The 26454-nt window shown below is 47.1% G+C and overlaps 3 protein-coding genes across 4 annotated transcripts; 1 reads left to right on the forward strand and 2 right to left on the reverse strand.

Moving 5' to 3' along the window:
* Nucleotides 1-15: 15 nt before the first annotated feature.
* Nucleotides 16-4075, forward strand: LOC104691964 (TERF2 interacting protein). Its single transcript, XM_039558056.1, has 3 exons — nucleotides 16-514; nucleotides 628-704; nucleotides 1309-4075. Exons 1-3 carry the CDS (start codon nucleotides 22-24, stop codon nucleotides 1747-1749), a joined length of 1011 nt encoding a protein of 336 aa, XP_039413990.1. The 5' UTR covers nucleotides 16-21; the 3' UTR covers nucleotides 1750-4075.
* Nucleotides 4076-5358: 1283 nt separating this feature from the next.
* Nucleotides 5359-13433, reverse strand: LOC104691866 (carbohydrate sulfotransferase 4). 2 transcript variants are annotated; one of them, XM_019288308.3, is made up of 2 exons: nucleotides 13356-13433; nucleotides 5359-7135 (listed from the first exon to the last, which is right to left on the reverse strand). In XM_019288308.3, the coding sequence occupies exon 2, from the start codon at nucleotides 7120-7122 to the stop codon at nucleotides 5944-5946; it is 1179 nt and encodes a 392-aa protein (XP_019143853.1). In that variant the 5' UTR covers nucleotides 7123-7135; nucleotides 13356-13433; the 3' UTR covers nucleotides 5359-5943. The 2 variants fall into 2 exon arrangements, with proteins under 2 accessions (XP_019143853.1, XP_019143851.2); XM_019288306.3 differs by lacking the exon at nucleotides 13356-13433 and adding an exon at nucleotides 10983-11192.
* A 2925-nt stretch (nucleotides 13434-16358) lies between these two features.
* On the reverse strand, nucleotides 16359-26210 carry TAT (tyrosine aminotransferase). The gene is made up of 12 exons (XM_010403560.3): nucleotides 26102-26210; nucleotides 24254-24496; nucleotides 23969-24073; nucleotides 23072-23139; nucleotides 22533-22691; nucleotides 22215-22353; nucleotides 21637-21689; nucleotides 21114-21266; nucleotides 19955-20083; nucleotides 19442-19525; nucleotides 17781-17879; nucleotides 16359-17043 (listed from the first exon to the last, which is right to left on the reverse strand). Exons 2-12 carry the CDS (start codon nucleotides 24486-24488, stop codon nucleotides 16900-16902), a joined length of 1368 nt encoding a protein of 455 aa, XP_010401862.1. The 5' UTR covers nucleotides 24489-24496; nucleotides 26102-26210; the 3' UTR covers nucleotides 16359-16899.
* Between the last annotated feature and the right edge of the window lie 244 nt (nucleotides 26211-26454).

Genomic DNA, 26454 nt, shown 5'->3' on the forward strand with positions numbered 1-26454 from the left:
TGCGCGCCTGCGCACGCGGCGATGGTGGCGGGCGGAGCTGGGGCGGCGATGGCGGGCGGCCAGGCCGGGGCGGCGCGGTCCCGATCGCTTTTCCTGTGGGATGACGGCCGTCCTATGCGGTTCTACCTGCGGCCCGGCCTAGCCAAGCTGCGCGTGGCGCCACTAGTGCTGGCGGGCGGCGGGCGGCTGTGCCGGGTGCAGGAGCCGGGGGCCGTGCTCCTGGCGCAGCCCGGCGAGGCGGCTCCCGACGGGGCCGTCTCAACCGAGTACGTGACAGAGTGCGTGGAGCGCAACCAGCGACTGCCGCTGGAGCCCTTCCTGCTGGCCGCCCGCGGCCGCCTGGCCTTCACGGAGGCAGAGGATGCGGCGCTGCTCCGGGCGGTGCGCGGCCAGGGCACGGTGCGGGAGAGCGGGCGTGCGCTGTGGATAGAGCTGGAGCGGAGCGGCCTGACGCGGCACAGCTGGCAGGCCATGCGTGACCGCTACCTGCGGCACCTGCGGCCGCGGCTCTGCGGTGAGCGGGGGCCACAGCGGCAGGGGAGGGCTGCGAGGGGTTGTGGTGGCGGGAACGAGCGTAGGTCCGGGCCCCGCTGAGGCCCTGCAGACGATGCCCCCGTATTTCCGCAGAGCCCCCGCAGACGGAGGATCCCACGCAGATCAAGGGTCTGTTCGCGGCAGCTAATCGGGAGTTTGAAAGCACGGAGGTGAGCGACCGGGGCAGCCGGGGGAGCAGCAGTGCTGCTGCAGCCGCTACTGCGCGCGAGCGGAACGGGGCAGGACTTCCCCGGTGTCACAGACGGTGCGGTAGAAACTCACGATTTACACATGAAATGAGTTTGCGCCGCGATATCCCTTCTGTGGCTAAACAAGAACTTCGTTTTGAGCTGTCACCTATGTGGTTTGCGATAAATGGTGCCTCGCTGGTGCATTTTGTCTTGATTCCCTGCCCGAGTTAACATGAGAGGGTTTATGTGATGGGGGTTATCTCGTTAAAACCTGTGTTGGCAAATGGAAGTCATCCTTTCAGCTCAGGCAAAAAACGTTCCTGCAGTTGCATCAACACTTACTTTTGCCTTTTCTGCTTAGTTTGTTCAAATTCTTCCTTATAGTTCCTCATGCTTTGCTGTGATCAGTACAGTCTTATTAACAGATATGGCTTCACTTCAGTCACTAACTTTTACTATGCCTAGTAATTTCTGCGGTTTTAATATACTGTAGAGTCAGAATGAAAGGTGGTTGGTTGCAGTGGTAAAAGACTTGCCAGAAAATACCATGTCTAATTGGTGATTCCACTTCTCTTACTGTTAGTCAGAAAGTGACTCTTCAGACGTTGCAGAACTTTCTACACAAGATGGAGTGGGAAGGTCCCCTGGAGAAACAGCATCTGATCTGAAAACTGGGCCAGAAGACCCTGCTTTCCCTGGCATTAAATTACAAAGTCAAGAAAGACCAAAAAGGACTTGTTCTTCTTCCAATGTGGTAGGACAAGTAGTAAAAACTATGGAGCACTTCATGGAGAAGTTTGCTGTGGACCTGTTCACTGTTACACAGGCCTTTCTGAAAAACAGCGGTGACGTGGAGGCTACTTCATACTTTCTGCAGACAGGGCAGCGCTTGGATGGGTACCCTGTATGGAGCAGAGAGGATGATTTAGAATTGCAAAAGGATGATGAACATGTCAGAAATAAATTGATAGCAAAATTTGGAGCTGAAAATGTAGCAAAGCGGATAGTATTTAGGGAGAGTTAGCGAGAGGACATGACTGATCTAGTAGGTTGCATGAAGTTAACAGTAGTTTCAGAAATGCAGTGGAAAATTTGATCAAAGTTCTGAAGTTTCAGAAATGCTTTAAAGTAATTTTTTTTTAATTAAAAGGCCTATTTTGCATCTCTACAGGTCTAAGAGGTGCAGCTGCTTTCATCCAAGCAAAGTAACACTTGTACCAGGCCGTATATTCTAGCTGGGAAAAGTACACCAGCTTTCAGGGCTGTGAGTAATAGCTGAAGTAGGAAATAAAAATTAAGAAAGAATAATCAGAAGCTATGTATCTATCACCTAAGTTGTGTTTGAGAGAGAACACCATTGCTAGGATACAGTCACAATCTGAAAAACTTGGTACTTCTAGCCTGAAACTGTGCACTGGTCACTTATTTTAATATTATTTGAAGTAAATCCTAAAAATCTGGAATTCATTCTTTTGATGAAATAAAATGGGCTGGTAAAGGCAAAGATTTTTTTTTTTCCTCTAAGGAGTTAACATTTTGGGTTTTTAGTTTATGGCCCTGTGGCACTCAGAAAATTAAGGTGAATTGGGAAATGGTTGATTTTAAGCCAAATTAAAATTACACTGAAAATAAATAAGGAGATAATGAGACTGCTGTTTCAGGAAGCCACTGCAACACCTACTCATTATTCAAGGAGCTAAGCAATGTAACCACATAAATGCTAAACCAGCACTATTCTGTGTTTCACTGGACTGAAAAAGTGAGAATTAGTTGGCACAGTCATGCTATTCAGAGTAGACTTTGAACAGTTATTCAAGATTCGTGTGGAAGCCAGACAAGCACTTAATGAGAGAATGCAAGACAACACAGTAAATAAAGTAGTAAGATTTTTTTTTTAAATTAGAAATGTTACCAGCTCAATTTGAAATCCAAGTATTGCTGATAACCAGGTTCATGAACAGGTGACCTGTCACCTCTTGCAGACGAAAACTCCCATTCTAGCTTGGGCAGTGTACACATCTCAGCAGTACCATAGTGTTGCAATGGTCTTGTTCGACAAAACTGCTCTAGAATTCAAAGTGAGGGGTGGAACATATTAAGTAGCTGCAATATAACATGGTCAAATTTACTATATCCTTTTATAATTCTAAGTGATGCTTATTTTAAGAGTGGGTTTGTCTTATTGGGGCAGTTAGTCTAACATGCAGTGCAGACTTCTGAGTCCACATACAGTGGTTTTTTACCTTTGCAGAGCTGTATGGACACACTGTCTGACGCTGAGAATCTTTCCATACGCACTTGGTGCGCTCAGTAGGTATAGGAACTAAGACACAAAGACCACAGTTTACTCAAAGTTGCCCTCTTTCATCTCTCATGAACTCCTGAAAGGTACTGCTTATCCATAGATTCACTTGCCTTGTGCAGGCACATGGGTCTAGGTCTCTTTCACCAGGTTAAAACCTGGAGGACCCAGAGACGACACCATATCATATGGTTCTACTTCTGGTTCTGCCTTTCCCCATGAAAAAAATCCTTGTCTTCTGTGCTTTGTCTTACCTACAACACAGTTACGCTCCTTTCAACATGCTGGAGACAGTTTGGTTTTCGATGTTCATATGAGGTCCCTGTGCTATCACAAAAGGTCAGGAAGGTTCTTTTTGTAGCTCAAAGAAATTTCTTATTGCCCGGAGCAGCAATATTTGTATACCTGGAAAAGTAAGCAAAGTGGCAATGCACATACAAGGACTTTGAGTTAATTCCACAGCCAGAAATTCTGGGTCTGCAAACTATTACCTGGAATTTGGGTATTTCCTATTTGCTTCCTTTCAGAAGCAAATTAGCAAATTTAGCCAGCATTCATCAAAATCAATTAATTTCTGCCCTTTCATAGCTAGAGTTACCAGTGAAAAACTGATTGTATGCACCAGTTGGAAGAGCAACAGACAGGAATACCACAGAGTCAGCTTTTAAATGTCCTTTTGGCTGGAGACTTCTCCATCTTACATTTCATTGGTACAAAACCAGAGTTTACTCTTCTAAACTTGTACAATGTAAACTTAATGTTTGTTTCTAAACAGACTTCTGTTATCTTTATTGCGTATGCCAAAGGATGTAGTCACAGTTTTACACGTTGTCAGCAGCATCTTGAGATTTTCGGGGATTTTGTTGGGTTTTCCTTTTCCTCCTCCGAAAAGTATTTTAAGTCATCTTTGCTTGCATTAAGACAACTTGAAATTTTCATGTGACCAGACTGGTAGCAGACTTCACTGTTCCCAGAAAAAAAAAATCTTACAAATTGTTGCATTGAGGAAACATACCTAAAGCCCTGTAATAAAGATATACTGAAATCAGTCCTGCATTTTCTCTGATTAAGCCTAGGAAGCAGAAGCGAAAGTAATTTTCAAAACAGTGCATTAAGGAAATGCATCATACGTTACTTTCACGTCATTTTTTTACTGACTAGAAACACTATGAAGGTTTGTGTTCAGGTAAACGTGATACACAGAATTGATTGAGTCCACTGAAAACAAGTATTCATAATAAAACTTAAGCCACTCAAGCTGACATTGGTTATTGTAGAGATAATTAGCAATGCAGTGAAAAGAATCTATTTTTGCTCAGAATCAAGCTTCTTGGCACTTAAAGTAGGAAGCTCTTTAACTTAAGTAAGGTTTTTAGCTGCTTTTAACTGAGTATGCTAAGGTCTGTTTTAAAGGGACTATAAAGAAAAACAGTGGCTCTGTGCTTCTCTTGCACGGTACAACTCCCACTTCTGTATGTCAGCTTGCCTGCCTTAAGTTTGCATAAACATGTTGAAAGAAGGATACCTTGCTTTCAGTGAACTTACTGCCATGATGGCAGTGCTGCATACTCAGCATGGATTTTGTCATTCAACAACAAGATCCCTAGTAATAAGACTATTATTTCCATAATACAACAGCCCGCCCTTTTCAGGGATTAGGGGTTTAGCTCTAGGAATACAGATATCCATATTGCTAAGGTAGCGAGTGTTCTGTAGATGTGTGTTAAAGGGACTGCAGTTTACACATGAAAGAGGATATTCAGAAAGAGGTATATGTAGGCATTCCATTCCTCCCCAAATCTGGTAGCAAGTTTTTCTCCTTGTCTTCTGGAACACTGTCAAAAACAGGTGAAAACAAGTCTGTTGTTCAGCTTTGAACTATATATTCTCATTGGAGATGGGATGGTATCTCCAATGGAGACAGTGGAGAATGGCACAGTCCATTAAACATATTTTTTGGTGCTCTAAGACAAGAAATACTCTCACCAAATATTTCAATAGGATATCTTCCTGATCTTCTCTTGGCTTCTTCAATCCACTCCCATAAACCTATCTTCCCAGTTTCGGTATTTATGCCAATGGAATCTGTGTCCTTACCTTGTCTTTAAGATCTTAATCTTAGCATAAATTCTTCTGTCACGCCTGTGGACTTTGGGAATTCCCAGGGAAACAGCTGTTCTTGGGTTTGAAAGCTAGAAGACAGAATTATTTCAGCTAAACAATAAATGGATTCACATAATCCCAGAAATGGTTTCCCACATGAAAACCCAGGAGTTTTTCTTTTCAACAATAGCGGGTTTATTCCATTTTCCCATTATACAATAAGTGAACACAAACATTTCCCTAGCTTTGCCACCAAGGCTGTATACTGAGGCACATGAATGGTGCAAAAGGAAAACTGGACTTGAGAACTCAACCATTCAAAAAAAACCCCAAAAAACCCCAAACCCAACATCTTTCCAGAAACCAAAAGTCTGGTCATCCTCGCGTCTTTTCTGGCACTATGTATCCTTCATGGCAGCATGACAAATAGTGTTCTATTTATTCAGCTTCTTTTTATGTTTCCTCTTCCTTTGCAGTGCAACTGCTCCATGTGGTTTTCCTAGTCTTCAACTGTGGTCTGTGAGGGGTTTGAGCTTCTGCTGTCTGGTCCTACTCCTTTGGCATTCTGTATGCTCCAACCTAAACATAATTAATTTGGAAAACAAACTTGCATTACTTTAGCCTCCATTGTGGCTGAATCTCCAGGGGTCTTGGAGAGTGACCCTGTGCTGCTGAGAGCTCTCCTGAATGTCGTCAGGGTTCTTGTACTACTTGTCCTTGCGTCCATGCACATCAATGCACACACTCTTACACTTCTATGCCTGCACCTCTGTCCTCTTCTGCTCTAGTGAACAGTTCTGCACTCTGCAGCCTTCAGAGGGTAGGTGTAGAGACCAGCTTTTCTGCCTTCAAAATTTGATACTCAGAGGAGTTCTGGGCAAACAAAAGATCCAAAGACATATTTTTCTGTTCTTCTTCAGACTGAACAAGCCGGTAGCCCAGCAAATCCATTGCATCTTTGCACACATTTTGCACTTTTTCTATTTTCTGGAAGGGAAGTGTCTTTCTCCAGGCCTGGGATACTCTCAGCGCATCTCTTGACCCAATATCAAAGGCCTGTGCTCCATGACCCTTCCCATGCGTGATGTTGTGGACCCACTTCCGAAGCTCTGGTGTGAAATGGAGTTCTGCAAACCTGTACATCTGGGCAGCCCTTGCTAGTGGGTCTCTGACAATGTCTTCATAGCGAACCAGCAGATACCGGTCTTTCAGGAAGGTGGGAACGGCCTGACTTCCTGCCTTGTATATCTCAACATGGCTTTTGCAGATTACTTGCATTGTGTTGTAGGGCCCCATTTCTCCCTTTGTCTTCTGAGACCCCACAACAATGTTACTGTCACGTTTCAGGTCTGCCATTGTATTCTCTCGGGACCTGAACACAGCCCGAGGATCACGTACCAAGTGAATGATTTTGAGGTTCAGGGATGGATCAGTGAGAAGGGGATAGAGAACTTTCAGGTCAAAGAACCGAACTTCCTTGATGGCAACATGGCTGTAGGTTTTACAAGCTTCCTCCACCGTGCTGAATGGGTACTTGCCACAGATTGTTTTGCAATTGCCTGCTGTGATAATGTCACTGCGACTGAATGAGTCACAGGCAGGGGGGGAGCACAAGGCTCGGCTTGTCTCCCACTGAAATAAATCAGACTTTTTCTTCTGGCTAGACATGTAAGCATCAAACACAGACATGTCACACAGAAAGACCGACCTGACTAAGTCCCGCACTGCCATGTGTAAAACTTTGGCATTGTTCTGGTACATCTTAACCCAAACGTGCCATGCAGGTTCCATCAGGTAGAAGACACTGGGGTGCTGGCTGAAGATTTGTCCAGTGAAGGAAGATCCTGACCGCCAGGAGGAGAGAATGAGGATGTGGACAGGAGAAGGTCTTTCTTTCATGTGGGCATTGTTGCTGCAGGGTATGAAGTGGATCAAAAGGAAGGACAGAACTACCAGAATCAGGAGCACCTGCACTCTTCTAGACTTCACCATGATTGCAAGGGACCTGCAGAGACAGAGAAGTTCAGCATCACAAGATGATGAAAAAGGCAGGGTGTGGTGCATCAGGCTCCTGTGCATCTTTTTGCAGGCACGGGGTTTTGGAAAGCTGCCACACTACTAGTGACACTGTGACAACCACAGCACAAGGAGTCTTTGCAAAGGATGTAAGTACTGCAGGACTGAAGGTTTTCTGCAACAAAACCACTGTTTGTCAGTAAGGTGTTCTAATGTAGTCTTAGAAGATACTGAAAAGCTTGTCTGCACTTTCATCAAAGTTTAAGAGCTAGTTGAGTGCACTGAAGTAAGTGTGTACACACAAACGTGTGCTTCATGTACATAATCCCTGCAAATGATCCTGGCAATTTTTATGAAGGAAAGATGTAAAACCTCGCTTTTTGTGGAGAATTCAACAGTTCCACATTGTTACTTTTAAACACCTACTCTGTCTGACCAATATTTACAATTATTTTTATGCCAAAATGCTGTAAACATACAATGTAGGTTTCCATTTGTTTTGATTATACTCCTTTTGAAATTTCAGGAAACATTTATTGTCACCACTGGAAAAACTTCACATACCAAAGGAAGAAGCTTGGCACTGTAATAAATCCAAGCACAGTATCTCCTCCACAGACAAAGCTTTGTAGGCAATTTTGCTAGAAAGACCTACAAGGGTTTATCTTTTCCATCTTCGTGTAGGCAGGCTTAACTGCTTACCTGCCCTACTAATCCCCTTCTTAGCCTAATTCCTTTTTAAAGACCATCACCTGCTATCCCTCCCTCCAACCCCACTTATCCTATAGGTCTTTTATGAGAAGAGGTACAACAGAATGTGCTAGTTGAACTCAAAGGTCTGCTCAAAGCTGGCTCCTTATTTCATACACTAAACCTCTCTTCTGCCTGTGCAGGATGACTGAATTATTGGAAAATGTCTAATAATTTTCGTGCCATTGGGGACACGGCATGAAAATGCCACAGGGACAATTTGTAGCCTGAATACCAGCTGGCACAGGAATCTGCAGGAAGTACACCATTGAAGATGGGATCTGAGGCAGAAAGAATTAATTAATTTCTTTTAAAGTACATAAAAGCACACTTTGCCAATTACTCCTGTCTTGTGCGCACTCCTTCTGTCCCCCAGCGGTGCCTGACTGTGCCTCAAATACAGGTTGGGTGTCCACAGCATGGGCCACCCCTGGGGACAGGCTCCTTGGGCAGCACTGAAGCCCAGGCAGCACGGAGTGCTCCCCATCACCATCTGCCGAGTTGGCAGTTTAGCTGTGCCACAGTGGAGACAGACCTCTCTTGCCAGTGCAGATGCTTTGTATTTTCCAAGGTGAACTAAAATTGAAAAACTTTTCTGGTTCCTAGTCATGGTCAGTCCCAGGGAAATCCACAGCAAGACAGGACAGAGAGAGCAGGGCCTTCAGGGCAAGATGTTAATCCTGGACAGAGCAGCATCTGAGCCCAGGCCCTTACAGCTGTGTACACTGCTTTTGTGCAGTCCACAATTGCACGAGACTCAGGCAGCCATGCCCATGCAGAGCAGCAGCCCCCCTGCTCAAGCAGCAGAGGTATAAAGGGACTCAACCGGCTGCAATGCAGACACTGCTTCCCTGCTACATGCTTGCCATGTCATCTGGGTCCACAGTAATTATGAATGTTCCCAAAGTTTCCCTAACCTCCTCCTTATGCCCCGCCTAAGTTTTCCTCTGCAGCAAAGCTTTCAGACTAATTTGCATGGGGGTGCCTCCTCCCATGATTTCAGTTCCTCTAGTACTGATGTTTCAGATTTTCAGGTACAGTCACTGCTGCAAACCAACTAGGAACAGTACTAATCTGTGCCTCCAACATATATGCATAAATTGGCTTGTTTATCTGAGCTACCTGCTGTGCATTTGTGTTGAGCTTAGGGTTTATAAGGCAGCAACTATAATTTCCCTGAGTGAGGCCAATACCCAGCCCAGTGGGTAAGCCTGGTTGTTGCCAATAGGTGCTACCACAATATGAATTTTACTTTAGTAATGTCTTGTAAGGATAGGGCTGTGCATTTAGTGAGGGACCACATCATTCTGATCTCCTGGATAAGAAGCTCTCTGATTTTTTTGGTTGGACAAATGGCCTGTAGTGTTTAGGTCCGACAAGGAGCTGAATGAGGCTGCTGTTTGGACCAACCCTAGGAAGAGCTGCAAACAAAGACTGTTGTAAAAATAAGTGATATATCAGCTTCCTCCTTGCAAATGAATACAAGCAGTGTTTACCAAAAGTCCTGGCTTCCAAATGAACTTTGATGGTATCACTTCTATCTGGCACCATTAATATTGTTATTCTAGCTCCTGACAGAGTTCCTGGAATATAGCCAGAAGCTATAAATTGAGAAAAAAACTCTTGTTGAGCAGACATGAACAATGGCATGAAGACAGATACCCAGGCAGATTTAAAACCACTGAAATAGTTGTTTCTTTGGAAACCTACATGTAAGTTGCCTGAGTAGGACAATGGAATCAGGTATTTTTCAGGAAACAAAAGTAAATTTTTATCTTGAATCAAATCAGGGTAGGATAGCTGGATGTTTTAGACATTTCACAGAGTGACCTGCTTTTGATAGAAATGACCTCATGTGAGACCAAAGTTTCAACAGCTTCTTCACTCTTATATAAGAAACAGTGATAATTGTTGCCCTCACAAGTCTGTTCCACAGAGAGTAGAAGGACTGAAATGAGCTGTGTGCCTGATGAAGTGGAATAAAAGAGCAGCATCATACTATACTATCTATCATACATTCCCTAATATGAGAGAAATACTAATTATATAACCTTATTTTTCACCACCGTATTTCCCAATCATGGGAGCTGGGATGTTTCTAAACTAAGGTCTCAAGTTTAACCACATTTGCTCTACAGCAAACATCCAGAGTCACTAGTGACTGAGTTAATTTCATATAGCAAAAGCGAAAATACGAAGCCCTCACAGAGCTGCCAAGTAAAGGTCAGCCCAGAATGATTGAGACAATCTCAGCTGCAGAACAAGAAAAGTACACTGTTACTGTGTGCTAACAGAGATGAACCAAGATTTGGCTGAGAGCAGAAAGAACTGGAAGAATCTCAGGGCACAAAGGATGCAATATAGAAACTACTGAAAGATACAACAATCCAGTGTCACCATGTTAGAGTCTCCCACAGCAAATACTGCCCAATCAGCAGCTAGTCCCAAAAAAAACCCCCAAAAAACCCTCCCCAAAAAACCAACCAGAGACTTACACTTTTCCAGAAACACACAGGGACTTTGGAAAAGCATTACAGAAAGCAGCAGGAAGCCCAAGGGAAATGTACCCATGAAACACACTCAGCATTGGGCACCATATCACCAGAGTACAGGTTTACTGAACTTGTGCACGTCTCTGGCAGGTGTGAGACAGTTACAGCCCAGAAACACCTTGTGCTGTGCAAACTAATGTTGAGTGCCCTGCTAGTCTGAGGGAGTTCTCCAGACCTGTACAGGTTCCCCATTGCTGTAATGGCAGCAGTATAGCAAAGAGGATCTGGCACCAGAGAAGCCCCAGTCACTGCTCTTTGATGGCACTGATGGTTGCTCATAGTTTTTTCAAATGCTGCTTCAATTTGGCCGGGTCAGTTTCTGCAGAATTAGGAGTCATCTGCCCATTCAGAGGTGAGCAGCTGGCATGACTGTCACTACTGGGAAAAGCTGAGCAGGGGCACTGACAAGACAGTCTGGAGAAGCAGGAACTACCCTCTAGCCAGACCCTCAGCTTCTGTCTGAAGAAAATTGTCACAATTTGCTGGCATCAAGAGCATCCACACTAGATACCAAGAAATGGTTGAAAATCTCACCTTAACAAGTCCTCTTGAAGCACCACCAGACCTGACTGTTGCCCTCACACACATTCACTGCTGTGGTACACACACCTCCATGCAGTCACACGAACAACTGTGCATTCACAAACTGGTGCTCTGCCTTCATGCTGGGGTCTCATATACACAAGTACTTAGGTCCTACCTACACCTGTGCCTGCCCCTTCCTGTCCTCTTCGTGTACATCCCAGCTCTAGGACTGACTGCTCTACACTGCCCGCCTACTTTGACCAGCCTAAAACTAGAAAACTCCACCCTGCACTAAGCAAAAAGCATGGGAATGGCAGTTTCTTGCAGGGGTGCAAATGACCAGGTGCTGCTAGTAAAGGAGCAAGGCCAGAAAGTTCATGAAGGAACCTGAGAAATACTTTTAACTCCTGTTGCAAGACCCAAAAGAGACTGCTGCCTGTAAAAGCAGGAACAGGGATGTCTGTAGAGTGTCAGAGCAAAGGACAAACAAGTTGCAAGGAGGACCAGCTTGCCCACCATGAGTGCAGAGATAGAGCATATTTTCCTACTATTTTTCTGGCTGCTTGTCGTGTTGTCAGCAGATGCAGATTCCCATGAAATCTTTTTGACTCTTCTTTGTCTGTACCTTGTTTGAATTAAACATCTAGGGGGCTGGGAAAGAAAACGGTGTGAAAGGACAAGCTGTGAAAGGAGCAGTTGAACTTGGCCTGTTAATGATTCACAAGGGTGCTGGAGCTGCAATGGGACTGTGCCAGGTAAGGTAGTGAAACAGGGCAGCACTGGGCTCAAGAGAAGTACTTCCACACAGAGACAGTTGCTTTGGGTCATTCCTATTCCAGATCTTAGAGAGTCTGTCACACAGTCTGGAGAGATAGAGACCTCTTAATGGTGCCCTCTGTTCCCGAGGAACTCACTGCTGCTCTCAGGGCAAGTGGAGTATAGGAGATAGCTGAAGAAAAAATCTGGGCGAGGCTGGTCCTTCCAGCAGGAGGGACAATCTGAATGGGGCAGGTCATGTTCCCTTTCGCTTGCTGCATTGCAAACACAGATGGTCAAGCCCTGGTAACCCTGGGCTGGGAAACAAGGTGAGAAGTTGGCAGTGATCCAGGTAGGGCCCTGTAGAGAACTGTGCAATGTTCAGTGCAACCTGGACTTCTGGTATGTGTTGCCATGCCCTGCACTGACACACAGGATTTACCTGTATGTCATTAGGTGTTAGAAAACCTTTGTAAAGGCCACACCACTTGAGTGGCTCTTTCTGAAGCATTATTCCTCCCTGGCCAACAGTTGCATGAACAGAGATGCATCAAAACTTATGTTACAGCTGTATGTAGTTTGCCCAAGATATGCCAATCCTTTGGCATCAATATGTAGGCTTTATGAAAGCACTGAATACTACTGTGCAGTCATCTTTTCAAAGGCTTGAGCAGATTAAAAAAAAAAAAGCATTTATTCAACTTTTGAATTAATTTCCCTGGTCAGCTTCTGCCTTATTTACGTACATAGGCAGTCTAAAACCGGAAACCAGCACAGGAACTGAAGCTTGGAGCAGAACAGCTAGTTTAGAGCTGAGAGAAACAATAGCAACAAGCAGACCTGAAGCATGCATAGCCCATGCAATGCACTGGCATGCAGAAGACCCTGTGCTAGCACCAACTACTTCTGTTCAGGCATCCAGGAAATAAGTAATTCGGACTTACTGACAACACCTCTTTGCTTTGGCAAAGCTTCAGGGAACACGGACCCAAGACAAATAAGGAAACTAAAGACAATACATAACAAAGCAAAGGGCTGGTATAGATCTGGGCTCCCAGCACTGTAAGCGCCCATGCCAGACAGCCAAACCATGAGGAAGATCCCAGTGCTTCTGCCCCTCGGGAGGCTCTCCCAGTGCTGGGGACAGAGGCTGAAGGCTAGCGTAGAGCCTACAACCTCAACCTTGTTCTGACCACTTGTTAAGCTTAGCTAGCTTGGTAGGTGCCTTCTAGCTACTGGAACCCTGCTGAGGATGTGTCTTGTGTGGCTGTCCCGTCAATAGCATGACTTTGACCATGCTAAGCCTTCCTTCTCCTGCAGAGCTCCTCTACGCTCTCACACTCTGGTTTACAAAATCCCTCACAGTCACCTCAAGTAAGTACTGTCTCCCAGCCCATTGCTGCCACCTCCTCTTACATTCACGGTCTCTCCCTGGCCATTTCTCATGCTTGTGGAAACCTCTATGTGCCTCTGGTGGGTAATGCCATCAGAGGAGGTCAGCTCCTTTGGCTGCTGACAGAGCAGCACATCCTGAGAGAGCAAGGTTATGTTCTAGGCCTCATATACAAAGTCTTTCACAGACACCTTCCCTTGGGGTTCCACTACCATGCAATGCTCAAGTCTTACCTGAGCTCCCGGAGAGGCTGGGCTCTGGTTTACCAGGGCCTCCACCATCATCCCCCAGACTGCTTCCTTGAAACCATCCTGGGTCCAGATCAGTGAAAACCACATCTTCCCACTGCAGGTGTACAGCATGGCTACATGCTGTACCTGACAGTAGAGAGCAAGCCAGTGTAGACAGGCTCTTGCAACCAAAGGCCATGGCCCCAAGGCAGGAAGACTGCCAGGGACCCCTCTGGTAGACAGACCTACTGAAGGCAGGCGGGGCTACTGGAAGAGGGAGTGGGTGAGGCCAAAGCCAGGAACTGGGCTGCATCCAGGTTCCTAAAGCACCTGGGGGAGCTGATGGTCTCACTGCTGGCAGGTGCAATTTAGCCCAGCTTGCCTGCAGTGCTGGTTTCCCTGTCAGGGTTGAACCTACTGCCAGCTCCTTTGGAAGCTGAGGACTAGTACACTTCACCTGCATTGCCCATAAGGTGAGAAGTTCCTTCCTTTCCCAAAAAGAGCACTAGGCATGAGGTTGCCTCCTTGCCTAGGTCCCCATATCTGAGGTAGATCACCCTAATCCTAAATATGGCCAGTCCAGACATCACAGAAAAGAGCAGAAGCACACTGCAAGCCTGTGCCAGAGTATACCACTGTTGCTCCCCAGCTAAGACAGGGAGGATGGCTGTGGATCCGTGTGTGAGCTGGCATAGGCAGGATGCAGGAACAACCGCAAAACCACAGATGAAATGCAGAGCAGAGTAAATTTATTTCCATTACTTCACCAACCAGGGGATCCTCAAAGCAGGACCCAGGCAGAGGCACACAAACATGGATGTTCCAGCGCTGTGGAGCCTGGTCCTTGCTCAAGGATCACCAAACCTGATGTTTTCACATGTATATCAGGGATTAATACAGGCATAGTTTACCCCTGAGATTTGATCTTTACCGCAGCAGAGCAGAATATCAAGCATTTTCAATGGGGTTGTCCTAAGTCTAGCACAGGTCTGTGTTATCTAAACACAGATGTACCACTTATCAAACATACAAGACTAAACAACAATTAGTATAATATATGTGTTTTTCTACACTTCACCTGCAAGGCACTTGAGCGTGTTTACAATCCTCCTTGCCAATCTTCCCTTACTTTCCCCACAATCAGTTATAAAGGCGCTGGGGCAGTCCTGCTACAGCTCTGCAGAACTTGTCTGAGCATCCCTGAAGAGCAGCTTCAGACCCGTGTCTTGACTTCTTCCTTGGTCTCAGTGCTGAAGGGGTTTTCTTTGGCACAAAGTACCTCCAAAGTCCAGCTTAGGCTAGTTTGTATGGCTGGCAGAGTGCTCTAGCCTACACCCACACTATGACGCAAAGCATCTGTGAGTATAATACCTGAAAAATGTAACCAGCATATTTGTGGTTTAATGCTAGTTTGCTATTGCATCAAGGAAAACCTAGGTGTGGTCAACAGGCAGTGTTATGTTTACCAAAGGTGACAATGGAGGATATGGTTTTGAGAAATCTAAATATCCTGAGATTTATGAAGTATCTATATGCCTCTGTCTCTGGCTCTCTCAGCCTTCCCAGTCAAATGCTGCTGGGTTAAAAAGAAACAGGATTGTGTTAACTATTGCAGAATATTTGCATGTTAACAGACATCTCTGAGGGGACTCGGAAAGGGGTTCCTGAAGGAAGAGCGATCTCAAAGGAGCAGCTTTCTCTAAAACCGGGATCTGTTTATTAGTAATGGGGATTAAAGCCACAGAACCTAAGGTACATGGAGAAGAGTTGAAGGAAGCAGATGGAACTTGAAAGCTGATGTAGGTTCAAGATGGCATAACAATGCAGCAACATCATGTTGTAAAGGTCTCCTGGCCCAACTGACCTTTCATGCACCACCCAGCTTGTTACTTATCAATGTTTTGTCTTAAGCAGCTCAGGTTATTCAGCCCTGTTTGAAGGTCTAATGGCATGAAATCTCTGAAGCTGTGTACCATTCACCCATAGCCCCAGCTTCCTCTCTTTTTGTTCTGGGATTGCTTTCTTTGAAAGGAAAAGACACAGCATGGACACTCAGCTGACATATCAAAAACCTTTTCATACGCTGCTATCTTTCCCATTTAGACATCTCCCCTCTAATGGAGTACTGGTACCCAGATTTTGTATTGGGCAAGGTAAGGGGAGACAATGAGACAGCTACAGAACCTGGCAGGACTGGCAGTGTGTAATCTAGAGCTAGCTCACTTTTCCTGCCATTGGGGAGGCAGGATTGACCTGTGAATCCCAATTCTGTGGGAGGACAGGTGAACAGAGCTGAAGGTGGCAAAATGAGGCACTCCACAAATTGCCCCTCTGTCAGTTCCAGCAATGGCTCCCGAGCAGCTCACCAGAACACGTGTTGCAATGGGCATTATCATCTAGTCGTTACATCCTCCCATTTCCACTGAATGAATAGACAACAGGCCACTAATTCCTTATTACTTTATGGAGCTGATGTATTCAGTAATCAGTAACCCTGGTACTGCTGGCATGTCACAAACACCACATATAGTATGAGCCATGGGGTGCCACCCCATGATTCACCACTACAGCAGGAAATGTGTGGCTGCCCCAGCCTTGAGTACTTAGGCATGGCTGGCTCCAGTCCTGGGGACAGTTACCTCCCTGCAGCAGCAAGCAGAGCACACACTGCTCTGTTGGGGTCCACAGTGCAGGAGGCTGTGAGGGCCAAGGAGAAGGTGCAGACAGGACTGTTCTGTGGGGAGTGGACAGGCTGCCACAACAAGCTGCCAGCATCATCAGGGCAGCAGGGGCAGGCTCCAGTCTGTGCCAAGCTTGCAGGGCCCATCCTGCTCTCAGGGTTGGTGGGTTCCTTTGGGGGTCTGAATCACTCTCACCATATCCCTGCTGGCACACAGGATGGCCCTCGGCAGGTGGGGACATGCCTGGGGCACTGCAACACCATGGGGTGAGCAAAGGTGACCCACACAGTGACCAAGCCCAACCTAGCACAACAGTAGGACAGTGCAGGACTGCCATGTCGGAATCTTTATTAATAAAAAAAGTTACAATAACTTACTCCCTTTATCACACAAAGGGCTCCGTATAAAGAGCTCTGGCCTCCTAAGGTAACACAGGGAAGTGAGAGGTGGGTGCTTTTCTCTTTTCCTCCAAGACAGCAGCCTTCTCCTGACCCCAAGGGGAAGTGTGGCCAGCACAGGAGCCACAGGCCAACAGAGCCTTTGCCACAGGGTCTGGCCCAGGGACAGCCTTCTGTCCCTGCCTGCAGCTGGTTCACAGGCAGCACAGACCAAGACAGGGCACAGATGCTGAGTCTACGGAGACATGGGAGACTGGAAGCAAGAGGATGTGGAAGCTGTAGTGGAGGAGAGAGAAGTGGCTTCTTCTTCCCATAATGCTAAGGAGTCTGTGGAGCACAAAAAGTGGAGCAGCAGGACAGTGGCTGCTTACAGGCAGGGAGAGGTGGGGCTGGCTGGAAGCAGCCTTGCCTGCCTGGCTGCTGCCTCATACGAGGTCTAGCCTGACAGAGGCAGGGGGCCAGCTGTAGCTACTTGTCACACTCCAGATCCTGGGCCCCCTCAGCACCCTGGTAGTGCATCTCACAGAACTCCTGAATGCGACTGCAGGCCTCCAAGATCATCTCCTCAGGCATGGTGATCACTACGCGGAAGAAGTTTGGGTACTCAAAGCACTGAAACGAGAAAAGATGAAGCTGGCAGATTACCTGGGATAGTGCCAGTTTTAGAGCCCTGCATTGGCACCATGAGCTGCATCAGCACATGAATATGGTCAGTGTAGAATAGGAGGGCTTGGTTCTCGCTCCCTTAGACTGTTTTTCCTGTTCCAAGCAAATCTCCCATCTCCATCTGTGTAGACATGATGCTGTGAGGGTGACAGGCCAGAGGACTTTTGTGCAAACTGTGCAGACCAGACTGTGCAGGGAATGGGCTGAAAGGAGTTAGAGAAGGAGAGGGCTGGAAAATATTTAAGGCCCTGTCCATATCCAATGTTGGAAGTGAATGCAAGGCACAGATGTTCTCAGCTTTCCCTATGTCTGCAGGGGTGGGGGGCTGGAAAGAGACTGAGGAAAGGAACATAGGTGGGAGCAGTCCTCTGAGGGAGCACCTTCAGCAAGGAGGTGTGGGGGTATATGGAGTTCAGGGATACAGCTCTGCCAGCTTGAGAAATACTGGGCAAGCCTGGAGCTGGGAAGATCCTGGCAGCCTGACTGAGGGCTGTTAGTGAGCCAGAAACTGCCACACACAGCACTTGGAGCTGACAGCCAGCTCCTACACACTGTTACAGACCAAGGACACTTGCATACACAACTCCCAGCCTGTCCTCAGAGCTCAGGGATGCAAACCCCCACAGCTTCTCCCACCGTGCTTTGGACTTGCAGCTCCTTGGGGCTCTCAGTGTTAGGCTCACCGTGGCTGGCAAGCAGAACACAGACTGCTCCGAGATGAGTCGCTCAGTGAACTCCACATCATTTTCAAACTCTGGGAAATGCTCCATCTCAATCTCAACCTGCAGCAGAGGGATGTAACATGGCAATTAAGGGCACCAAAGCTATCTACAGTGTCCTGGTTTACATACATGGCCCAACAACTTCCCAGTCAAGTGCAGCTGTCTGCCCTCAATTTTTGCTCATGACTTGGGCTACCTGGGACGCAAGACAGAAACATATAAATGAAAACTGGGCTTCTCAAAAAGCCTTCATTAACTACCTAAAGCTGGAATTTCAGATAAATGCAGCTTCAGTAAAAAATCACCTGATAGCAAAGACACAGTAACCAATCAGAAGTGAAAAGAAATAAATAAGACATTGAGACAGAGCTTGGTAGAGAACTCAATATGCATTAATAATTCTGTCATGCAAGAAAAGAACTAATGTTTTGGATTAAAATAAAAAGAAATATAGCAAGGTCTAGAATATAATGAACAAAATAAATCCTTGTAGGATGATATAATTGGTAAAATGACATGAAAATGCTAAAATCTTCAGTAAGTATTTCTTTTCCATATTTGGAAAGAAGGCGGCTGTCCATCTCTCGAATACAGGGCTATTCTGGCCATTTGTTTATAGAATCCTAGAATGGTTTTGGATTGGAAGGGACCTTAAAGCTCATTTAGTTCCAATGCCTACACTATGGGCAGGCTGCCACCCACTAGATCAGCTTGTTCAGGGCCCCATCCAGACTGACTTTTATAACCAAAGATGATTTCAAACATCTCATGAAAATATTCTTAAACAGATAATTTGAGAGATAATTTGCATACAGAAGTTCTGAAGAGCTAGTAGAAAACAAAAATAACCACATGATTTAATTTGAAATAGATGGTCAGCTACTGCAGAAATACAGTAAGTGTGAAAGAATCTTAGAGCTGTGCCTCTACATAAAAAGCATAAGCAAAATGACCTGTATAGCTCTGGGTAAAACTGGAAACAGGGTCAAACGATAAGGATTTATCTATAGAAATGAGTGAGACAGATACTGCAGTATTCTCCAGTTCTGGAGTCCACATTTTAAGAGTGAATGAAAAACTGGAGACATTAGGGTCAATAAAACAATAAAACAGAACAATAAAAAAGGAAAACCAGAAAAATTTAAAATGTGTTAAAGTGTCATAAATGTCTCAATTGAGCTTGATGAGATGAAAAAGGAAATTTCAGCACATTATAAACTTTAAAGCAAACAGGCACGGGAAAAGGCAGGAGAAGAGGCGACACCACAGGCAGAAGATAGGCATGCTGGTATGAAGAAGGCTGCATCTTCTAAGGGAGGTATGATAATCTGCCTCGTTGTATAGGGGCTTTCTGTTGCCAGCTGGCTTCATATCCGGGTAAAACAGCCTTGTCTTGCAAAGTACATGGAGTTCTGTGCAGGAGCAAGTGGGTGAAGTGTACCAGCCTCTGGTCTGTGAGCAGTGAACATGTCCTGGCCTTCTAAAGTGACCAAGGGATGCATTTACCACACAGGACAATATGAAAATGCACAGTAACAGAGACCTGGTGACAAGTACCAATCTGAAACACCGACCAGCTCTGGCAACCAGACCTAGTGTGAGTGTTGGTGATCCTCACTTACCATGAGGTACATGGCTCCGGCAGGCCTGACAGGCTGAAGGCCAGGGATAGCTGATAACGCAGCATAACAAAGGTCAGCATTGGACTGAAAAGCAACAAGGAGAAATTTCAAAACAAGAGAAATTCCAGGAAGCAGCTCAACAAATGGAAGCCAAACTCTGGACTGGGACTATGAACAGGTTTGCCTACTGCAAATAAAGGGACAACAAATGCAAACAGCATGGGAGATCATGGCCTTGCGTACAGCAGGTGTTACTGAGCTGAACTCAGCAAGTCAATGCCAAACTCCATCCCCTGGGTCAGCAGCTCCAGCTGCAAAGCTAGGCTGCCTGAAACTTATCACAGCCAGTATTTCTGCCCGTTACAATGTCTCCTGCTGGAATTTGATTTGTTGGGCCATCCTAATCACAGCCAAAACTGCACCTCCAAGTGGGGGGGAGGAGGGGAATGATGACGAACTAGAGAGAAAGGACTCCCTCCAACAGACCTTCTTGGTCTGTTACAGCCTGTTTACCTTGAGGATGCTTAGGGTGTTGTGGTAGAACTCAGGTGGTGTTCGGTGCAAGATACGCTCCAGTGCTCCTTGGACAATTGTACACGGTCCTAGGATCCTTTGACTCAGTCTTAAAAGGCCATCCCTGATCTGAGAAAACATCATATTTGCAGCTTAGATAGTGTTTCCCTAAAGGAAAGGAACAGCTCCAAGGCCCACTTCCTGTATTTCTACAGCTGTTCACACCCCTCTCTTCAGTGAGCATACAGAGGACTAAAGAACATTTGTTTGACTATGTGCCAGGCTTAGAAGACCATTTACAGTGTAGTTCTCTGTTCCTCTGTTGCAGATTGAAATGCCAACAGAGACAACTTTGGAGCTTCCCAATCTGACTCAAACCAGGGTGGAATATAGATAACACAAATAAAGCCAGAGCTGTTCCAAATACAACTTTGCATTTCCCTTAGGTTTGTGCCCACAATCCACACTTTCAAAGCCAGGTAAGGACAATCAACATTAGCTTTTCTGCTCACTCATTTGGTCCTCTCTTCTCCCTCCTCCTCTGCAGAGAGCCTTCTAGGTGGAAAGGTCACTGCAGTAGATGGTTGTCCTTGTAACACAGCTGAAAAATAGCCAGATAAAGTACTGGCAGCACTGCAAGGTGCTTTGTTCTACTTTTAAGAGAAACCATGTAAGAGCACATAGACACCACACATGGACTCCACATGCCGGATAAGCCATGCTATACTTTCAGTGCACACTGGAGCTATTTGAGAAGTTAGAAGCGCAGAAAAAAGGACGAGGCATATATTAATGAGCAGCAGAGACACGGAGTTACAGTGTAGATGTGGGTAGAAGGCCATGTCTGGGAGCAGATGGAGTAAGGAAGGGACATGAAGAGCCTAGAAGCGCAGAAAAAAGGACGAGGCATATATTAATGAGCAGCAGAGACACGGAGTTACAGTGTAGATGTGGGTAGAAGGCCATGTCTGGGAGCAGATGGAGTAAGGAAGGGACATGAAGAGCCTAGAGGCGCAGAAAAGCACGTAAGCACAATTGGGTGACACCCACATGAGAACAAAAGAGCAGTACCTGCCTGTATCAGTTAAAGACCTGGTGATCCACATACTGAAGACTTTGCGTGTTTGTTGCCATGACAGCAACACTCAGCGGTTCTCACCTCATTACCAAAGATGTCTCTCCTGTCATGAATTAGGATCCAGCCCATCCGCCAGCCAGGGACTAGCCATCGCTTTGCCAAGCCACCACAGGACAAGATTGGCACATTTGTGCTGAGAGTTGCAATGGGTTCATACTTGCAGTCAGCAAACACCTATGACAGGAGACTGTGTTAGGGCTGTCTCTGCCTCACTGTGAGAACTGTGGGCATGTGCATGAGGCTTAAAAAGAAGGGATGCAGGGAAGTGATGGGAAATCAATGGTGAAAACTCACATCTTCAAAGTATGAACATGGTAAGTGCACTCACATAAAAGCAAGCCGTTTGGGAAGAGGAAGGGAGCTGGACAAGACAGGTTCCCCTAGAACTGGGCACCAAAGGAGTAGGAGCTCCAGGCATGGACCCAGGCACAGGGGAGTGGAGCTGTCCCTCAGCTCTAGAGACCTGGCTGCCATGGCCAAGGATTACGTGCATCAAAAAGGACAGGTAGCATTGGGAGTGCAAAGGACTGCAACTGACACTCACCATGTCTCCGTAGATCTCATCAGCCAGGATAGGCACACACTGTCTTGATGCCACTGTGGGAGAGAGAGCATTCAGCCTGGCCACCCTCCATCCTCCATGGGAACAGATTTGCCCTTTGCTGCAGGGCCTGGCAGGGCTCTGAAGGACTCTCTGTCTCAGGGCACAGGGTCCCTGTCTTCCTACCTACAGACTGTTCATTTGGAGAGCCTGACCACTGGGGATCTCTGCCCTGACTCAGCCTAGTTCTGCTCCAATTGGTGGGAACTGGCAGCACAGCCCTCCCTGTCAGGACAGGGCTCAGGAAGCACAGGGCTCCTGTGAACACTCCCCCTGCAGAGCCAGAGGGGACAAATGAGCAGTCTAAGTCACACGGAGCTTTTGAGGAAGACACATGCTCCGCATGTTCTTGCCCAGATAAGGCAACACCTTCACACTGAGCAAGCCCTCATTCCTGAGGTGGAGTCAGTCAGAAGCAAAGCCCTGGGCCATGGTGCTGCAGTGATTGAAACATGAGCAATGGGGACAGACACTAGACTGCAACCATGCCCCAGGCCCCAGAAACACACAGGCAGGCTCACCTGCCAGGATCTCCTGGAGGTGGCTCTTGCTGAACACAGAGCCACAGGGGTTCGATGGATTGTTCACAATGAGGCAAGCTGTCTTCTCATCCACCAAAGACTCCAAGTGTTCCAAATCAATTTCCCAGGCCTTCTCTGGCTAGTGAAGTGAAGAGAAGGGGAAGTAAGAGCTGAGGAACTGGACTTGCCACACAAGGTCAGGTGTGCCAGGGCACCCAGCATTACTCATGTCCCCTTCACCCACTTCCCAGGCAGGGCCAGCATAATTCTGAGAGGAGAAATGTCCGGGCTGCCCCTTCCAGGCCTGCCACCACTTACCAAGAGGTTATAGAGTTTGACCTCTATCCCCATAGACAATGCCAGAGTCTTGTAGAGGGAGAAGCCAGGCCGTGGCACCAGGATGTTCTGGCCTGGGTTGGCCAGCACTGCCAAGGCAAGCTCTATGGCCTGGCTGCAGCCACTTGTTAAGATGACATCCTGCAAAGAGCACAGACAGGTCAGTGGGAAGCACAGCCACTCTGAAGTACTCCAGACACACAGCAGTGACATAACATCCAGGCTCAGCTCTGCCAGGTAGAGCTTCTCAGCCAAAAAGACAGTGCCTGAGCCTGGCTGAAAGCAGAAAGACTTTAGCTGGTGGAAAGCGCAACCTCCTCCTGGGGAGGGTGGAGGTGAAGGGCTCAGGGAAGGGATGAGAGCAGTAGGAGGCCACCTTGGGACAAGGTGATTTGGATAGCCTTTAGTTCTGTAACTGGGCAGGGAGGGAGAGCTGGGGTAGGGCCCCCATGCCCCATGGTCTGCAGGCAGCAGCACCCTGTCTGCACTGCAGTGGGAGCACCTTGGTTGTGCACCAGTACCTGGGCCTTCAGTGGTGCCTCTGGGCAGTTGTAGTATGCAGCCACAGCTTCCCGGCAGGATTGGTAGCCTGAGGAAAGAGGAATCAAACATGGAAGGGAGGTTTTTACAGATTCTTTCCTTCTTCTTAACAGTACTGTTTCTTTCTTCTTACCAGTACAAGGCTCACAGCTGCTGCCCAGCCAGGGAAAGCCCATTTGGTGGTGTCCCAGGGTGGCAGAGACTTTCCTGCCTCAGGCCAAGCACCATGCAGCCCCAAGGTTGGGCCAGGATAGCCAAGAGCAGGGACAAACTTTGGGCAGGGAGGCAAGCTCTGGCCCCAGCATGTCCTAGGGACAGAACTGACAGGAGCAGAATGGAAGGTAGCCCGGGAGTTTTCTGAGCCAGAAGGAAGCCAAGTGTGATGACATGGCTTTCACTGTTTAGTGATGGCACTGGGGCAGCCCTCCCTGTCACCACATGGAGGGTCCCATGATGCAGGTGTGATCTATGCTCTGTGCACGCTTTTGGCACTAACTGCAAACAAGGCTCATGGTGTCAGTGAAGTCAGGGAGTCCAAGGGGAGTCCTGGCTAAGGCAGATCTGAAAGGAGCTTGGCTATAACCCACAGCAGGGACACACAGTCCCAAGCCCTTCTGGGTTCTTGATACCCTGTCTGCACCAATGGCTGGGGCAGCAAACAGTTTCTGCAGGAGCTCTGGGTCTCACACAGCCCATGCAGGAAAGAGCACACAGGTGTATCTGGGGGATACACATACTTGTGTATTCATGTGACTATTGGTGAGGACAGCTGTAGGATACTAATGGAAAGATGTCTGTTGGCTCCGTATACCCGCTGTGGGGTAGGAGCTGGCACATGCCTTCATCCAACTCTCATAGGATGAGCTTTGTCAACTTACCAACAGATGGTGCATAACCATTGTACTGTCCTGAGTCCAAAACCTCCTTCACAGCCCGTGTGACCTCATCATTTGTGGGAAGGTTTCCAAAGGCCGTCGGATCTCCTTTTCAAAGATTGAAAAAATAGTAAAGCTCTCACTGATCTGTGACAGGCACAGAGCTGTGTGGTTGTCTGACCTACCCCTTGGTGTTCGCACAAACTTTGTGCTTCAGAGCCCTGCAATCTGCCAGCCACACAGTTTGACCCGAATACCTGGTGGCTTCAGCCACAGGACTATGCTCACCTAAGGACAAGGAGATCATGGCTTTCTTTGGGTTGGGTTCCACCTTCATGCTGTCTACGATGGCTCGGATAGGATTGAAAGTCTTCTTTGACATTTCGGAAGCCCTGACAGCCCATCTTGGCTTCCGACCCTTTGCCTTCCCTGGTGATATGGTGTTCCCAGTGCTCTTGAGATGAACATCCAGCATAGGGGCATGATCTCCATGGCCATTCACTTGGATCAGGTACGAGTCCATCCTGAGAGCTGTCAGTGCAAAGTGAATTTCCTGGGCTTAGTTAACACATGTGAAACAAGGAATCTGTCCGCTTGGGGATGCAGCCCATAAGTAAAACTTCTGAAAGCTGTAGACCCTATCTACTCCCTATGGACAAAGCAGTAGCAGCAAGTAGGGCTGTATTTGGTGCCAGGATGTAGTGAAACCCCAAGCATAAGTAAGAGAGCAATACAGTGGGAAAGATAAAAGCAATTATCTGTGTTAGCTCCACCATTGCCTAGCACGGACCTGCTGCAGTGAGAAGGAGAAAGCCCCGCTAAAGCCAGCAGCCAAGAATTAGCAGCATGTTGTAGTCACTGCTTGACTGCAGATTCAGTATTCCACTGACAGAAGGACTTTACCCCCACAGCTAACAACTTGCACACCTCAACCTGAAAACACAAGGGCCGGCCCACTATGTGTGTCCATATCTAGAATGTTCCTCTAGTCTACAGACAGAAATGCAGCACTATAAATCAAATACCAGATGCCAAAAAGGTAGCTCTTCTTCAGTGTTATCAGGATGCACTGGGCAGCAGCAGGATAGAGGTTAGACACTTACTTCTGTCAGCAGAGAACAGCCCAGCCCAGAAAGCCTAGAGCAAAAGGCAGTGCTTAGGAAATGGAACAAGGCTGGTACGGCCAAGAGGGAAATCCAAGAGGCAGCACCTGCCCCAAGCAAAGCGCCTGTAGTCCCACCTGAAGCTGAGTAACAAGCAATGCATAGCAGAGGAACAGCTGCCTTCAAGACCCAAAAATGGACACAAAAGTGACTTACACATCCCAGCATGTTATACCCAGAACATCAGCTAAACCAGGCAGGAAGAGTCTAACTTACAAACTGCTGATGACTCAGGGCTTTCCACCTGCAGGTTAGAGATAGGGCACAGAGCAGGCAGACCTCCTGAGACATAGAGTCCGTTCTTGCTGATACTGGCACGCTACCTTGTAATCCTGCCACAAACTGCTTATGCCTTCTATTCTATCCTATTTCTCTGCTCCACTGAAAAGCAATTCAGTGAACAGTGGCCCTTTCCTGATGGTAGTTACGTAGCCCCAGACTCGCAGATACAGCACAGCTTCCCCTTCCTTGCCACACAGACTGAGCCAGAAGGGCTGTAGTGTCGCCTAGTTCAGGCAGGATTTGCTATCTGAACAAATTTCTCACTGTTTCAGTGAAGTATGCACCTAGAGATGCCCCATACTGCTGCAGTTACTCTACCAGCTGTGCCTTATTAGGCCATTTATAGCAACTCAGGCTGATCCAACAGGGTCACAAAGCAAGACTTCAGCTTTTCTGCTGAAGCCTTCTGGGTTTCCTTTCTACCAGAAGAAAGTCAGTTGAAGAAATATACAGCAGGGTTGCACAAAAAACTGAGCCTAGAAATGAGCCATGTATCTCAATTCAACAGCCAGGCTGTGTCCCAAATACACAGTCTATTCTAGCAGAGCCCTTACACCACCCTGCAACATGGTTCTCCTGAAACCTGGAGCTGCAGACACAGGCACAATACATACCTTCAATGCAGGCAGCCAGGGAAGAACTCCCTACTACCCCCCTGAAAGAAGCAAGGCACCAGAGCACAGCACTTTACCTTCTACAGCACAGACAGGGAGACACAAACAAGCCTGGGGGTCCAGTCCCTAGTTTTCATTCGGGACAAATCCCCTTGAGAGGAAAGTCCTGTGAATTCTTCCCCATGAAATAATCCCCAAAACTGGGCGTTGAGACTGAATCATTTAGCCATTGGCTCGTAGAGAGGGTTGCTCTCCCCACCCAAAAATGACCTCTCCTCCCCTTTGCAACTGTAGTCACTTCAAACACTTGGAACATGGCTGTGCATTAACTCTTTCTGGGAGCAGCCTAAGGACACAGCTTGGCTTCCTGGAGTGCCTGGGCTGCCATTCTTTGCCACCACTTTCCTCAGTCTGCAAACACTGCTGGGGG

Source organism: Corvus cornix, chromosome 11 (assembly GCF_000738735.6).
Source record: "Corvus cornix cornix isolate S_Up_H32 chromosome 11, ASM73873v5, whole genome shotgun sequence".
Classification (NCBI taxonomy): domain Eukaryota; kingdom Metazoa; phylum Chordata; class Aves; order Passeriformes; family Corvidae; genus Corvus; species Corvus cornix.

Coding starts and splice junctions, on each gene's coding strand:
- LOC104691964 (XM_039558056.1), top strand. CDS start 22: ATGGTGGCGGGCGGAGCTGGGGCGGCGATGGCGGGCGGCCAGGCCGGG. Junction 515..627: donor CCTGCGGCCGCGGCTCTGCG/GTGAGCGGGGGC, acceptor GTATTTCCGCAG/AGCCCCCGCAGACGGAGGAT. Junction 705..1,308: donor GGGAGTTTGAAAGCACGGAG/GTGAGCGACCGG, acceptor TCTTACTGTTAG/TCAGAAAGTGACTCTTCAGA.
- LOC104691866 (XM_019288308.3), bottom strand. CDS start 7,122: ATGGTGAAGTCTAGAAGAGTGCAGGTGCTCCTGATTCTGGTAGTTCTG.
- TAT (XM_010403560.3), bottom strand. CDS start 24,488: ATGGACTCGTACCTGATCCAAGTGAATGGCCATGGAGATCATGCCCCT. Junction 19,526..19,954: donor ACACCCTAAGCATCCTCAAG/GTAAACAGGCTG, acceptor GTTGCTTTTCAG/TCCAATGCTGACCTTTGTTA. Junction 17,880..19,441: donor CCGGAGCCATGTACCTCATG/GTAAGTGAGGAT, acceptor CCTCTGCTGCAG/GTTGAGATTGAGATGGAGCA.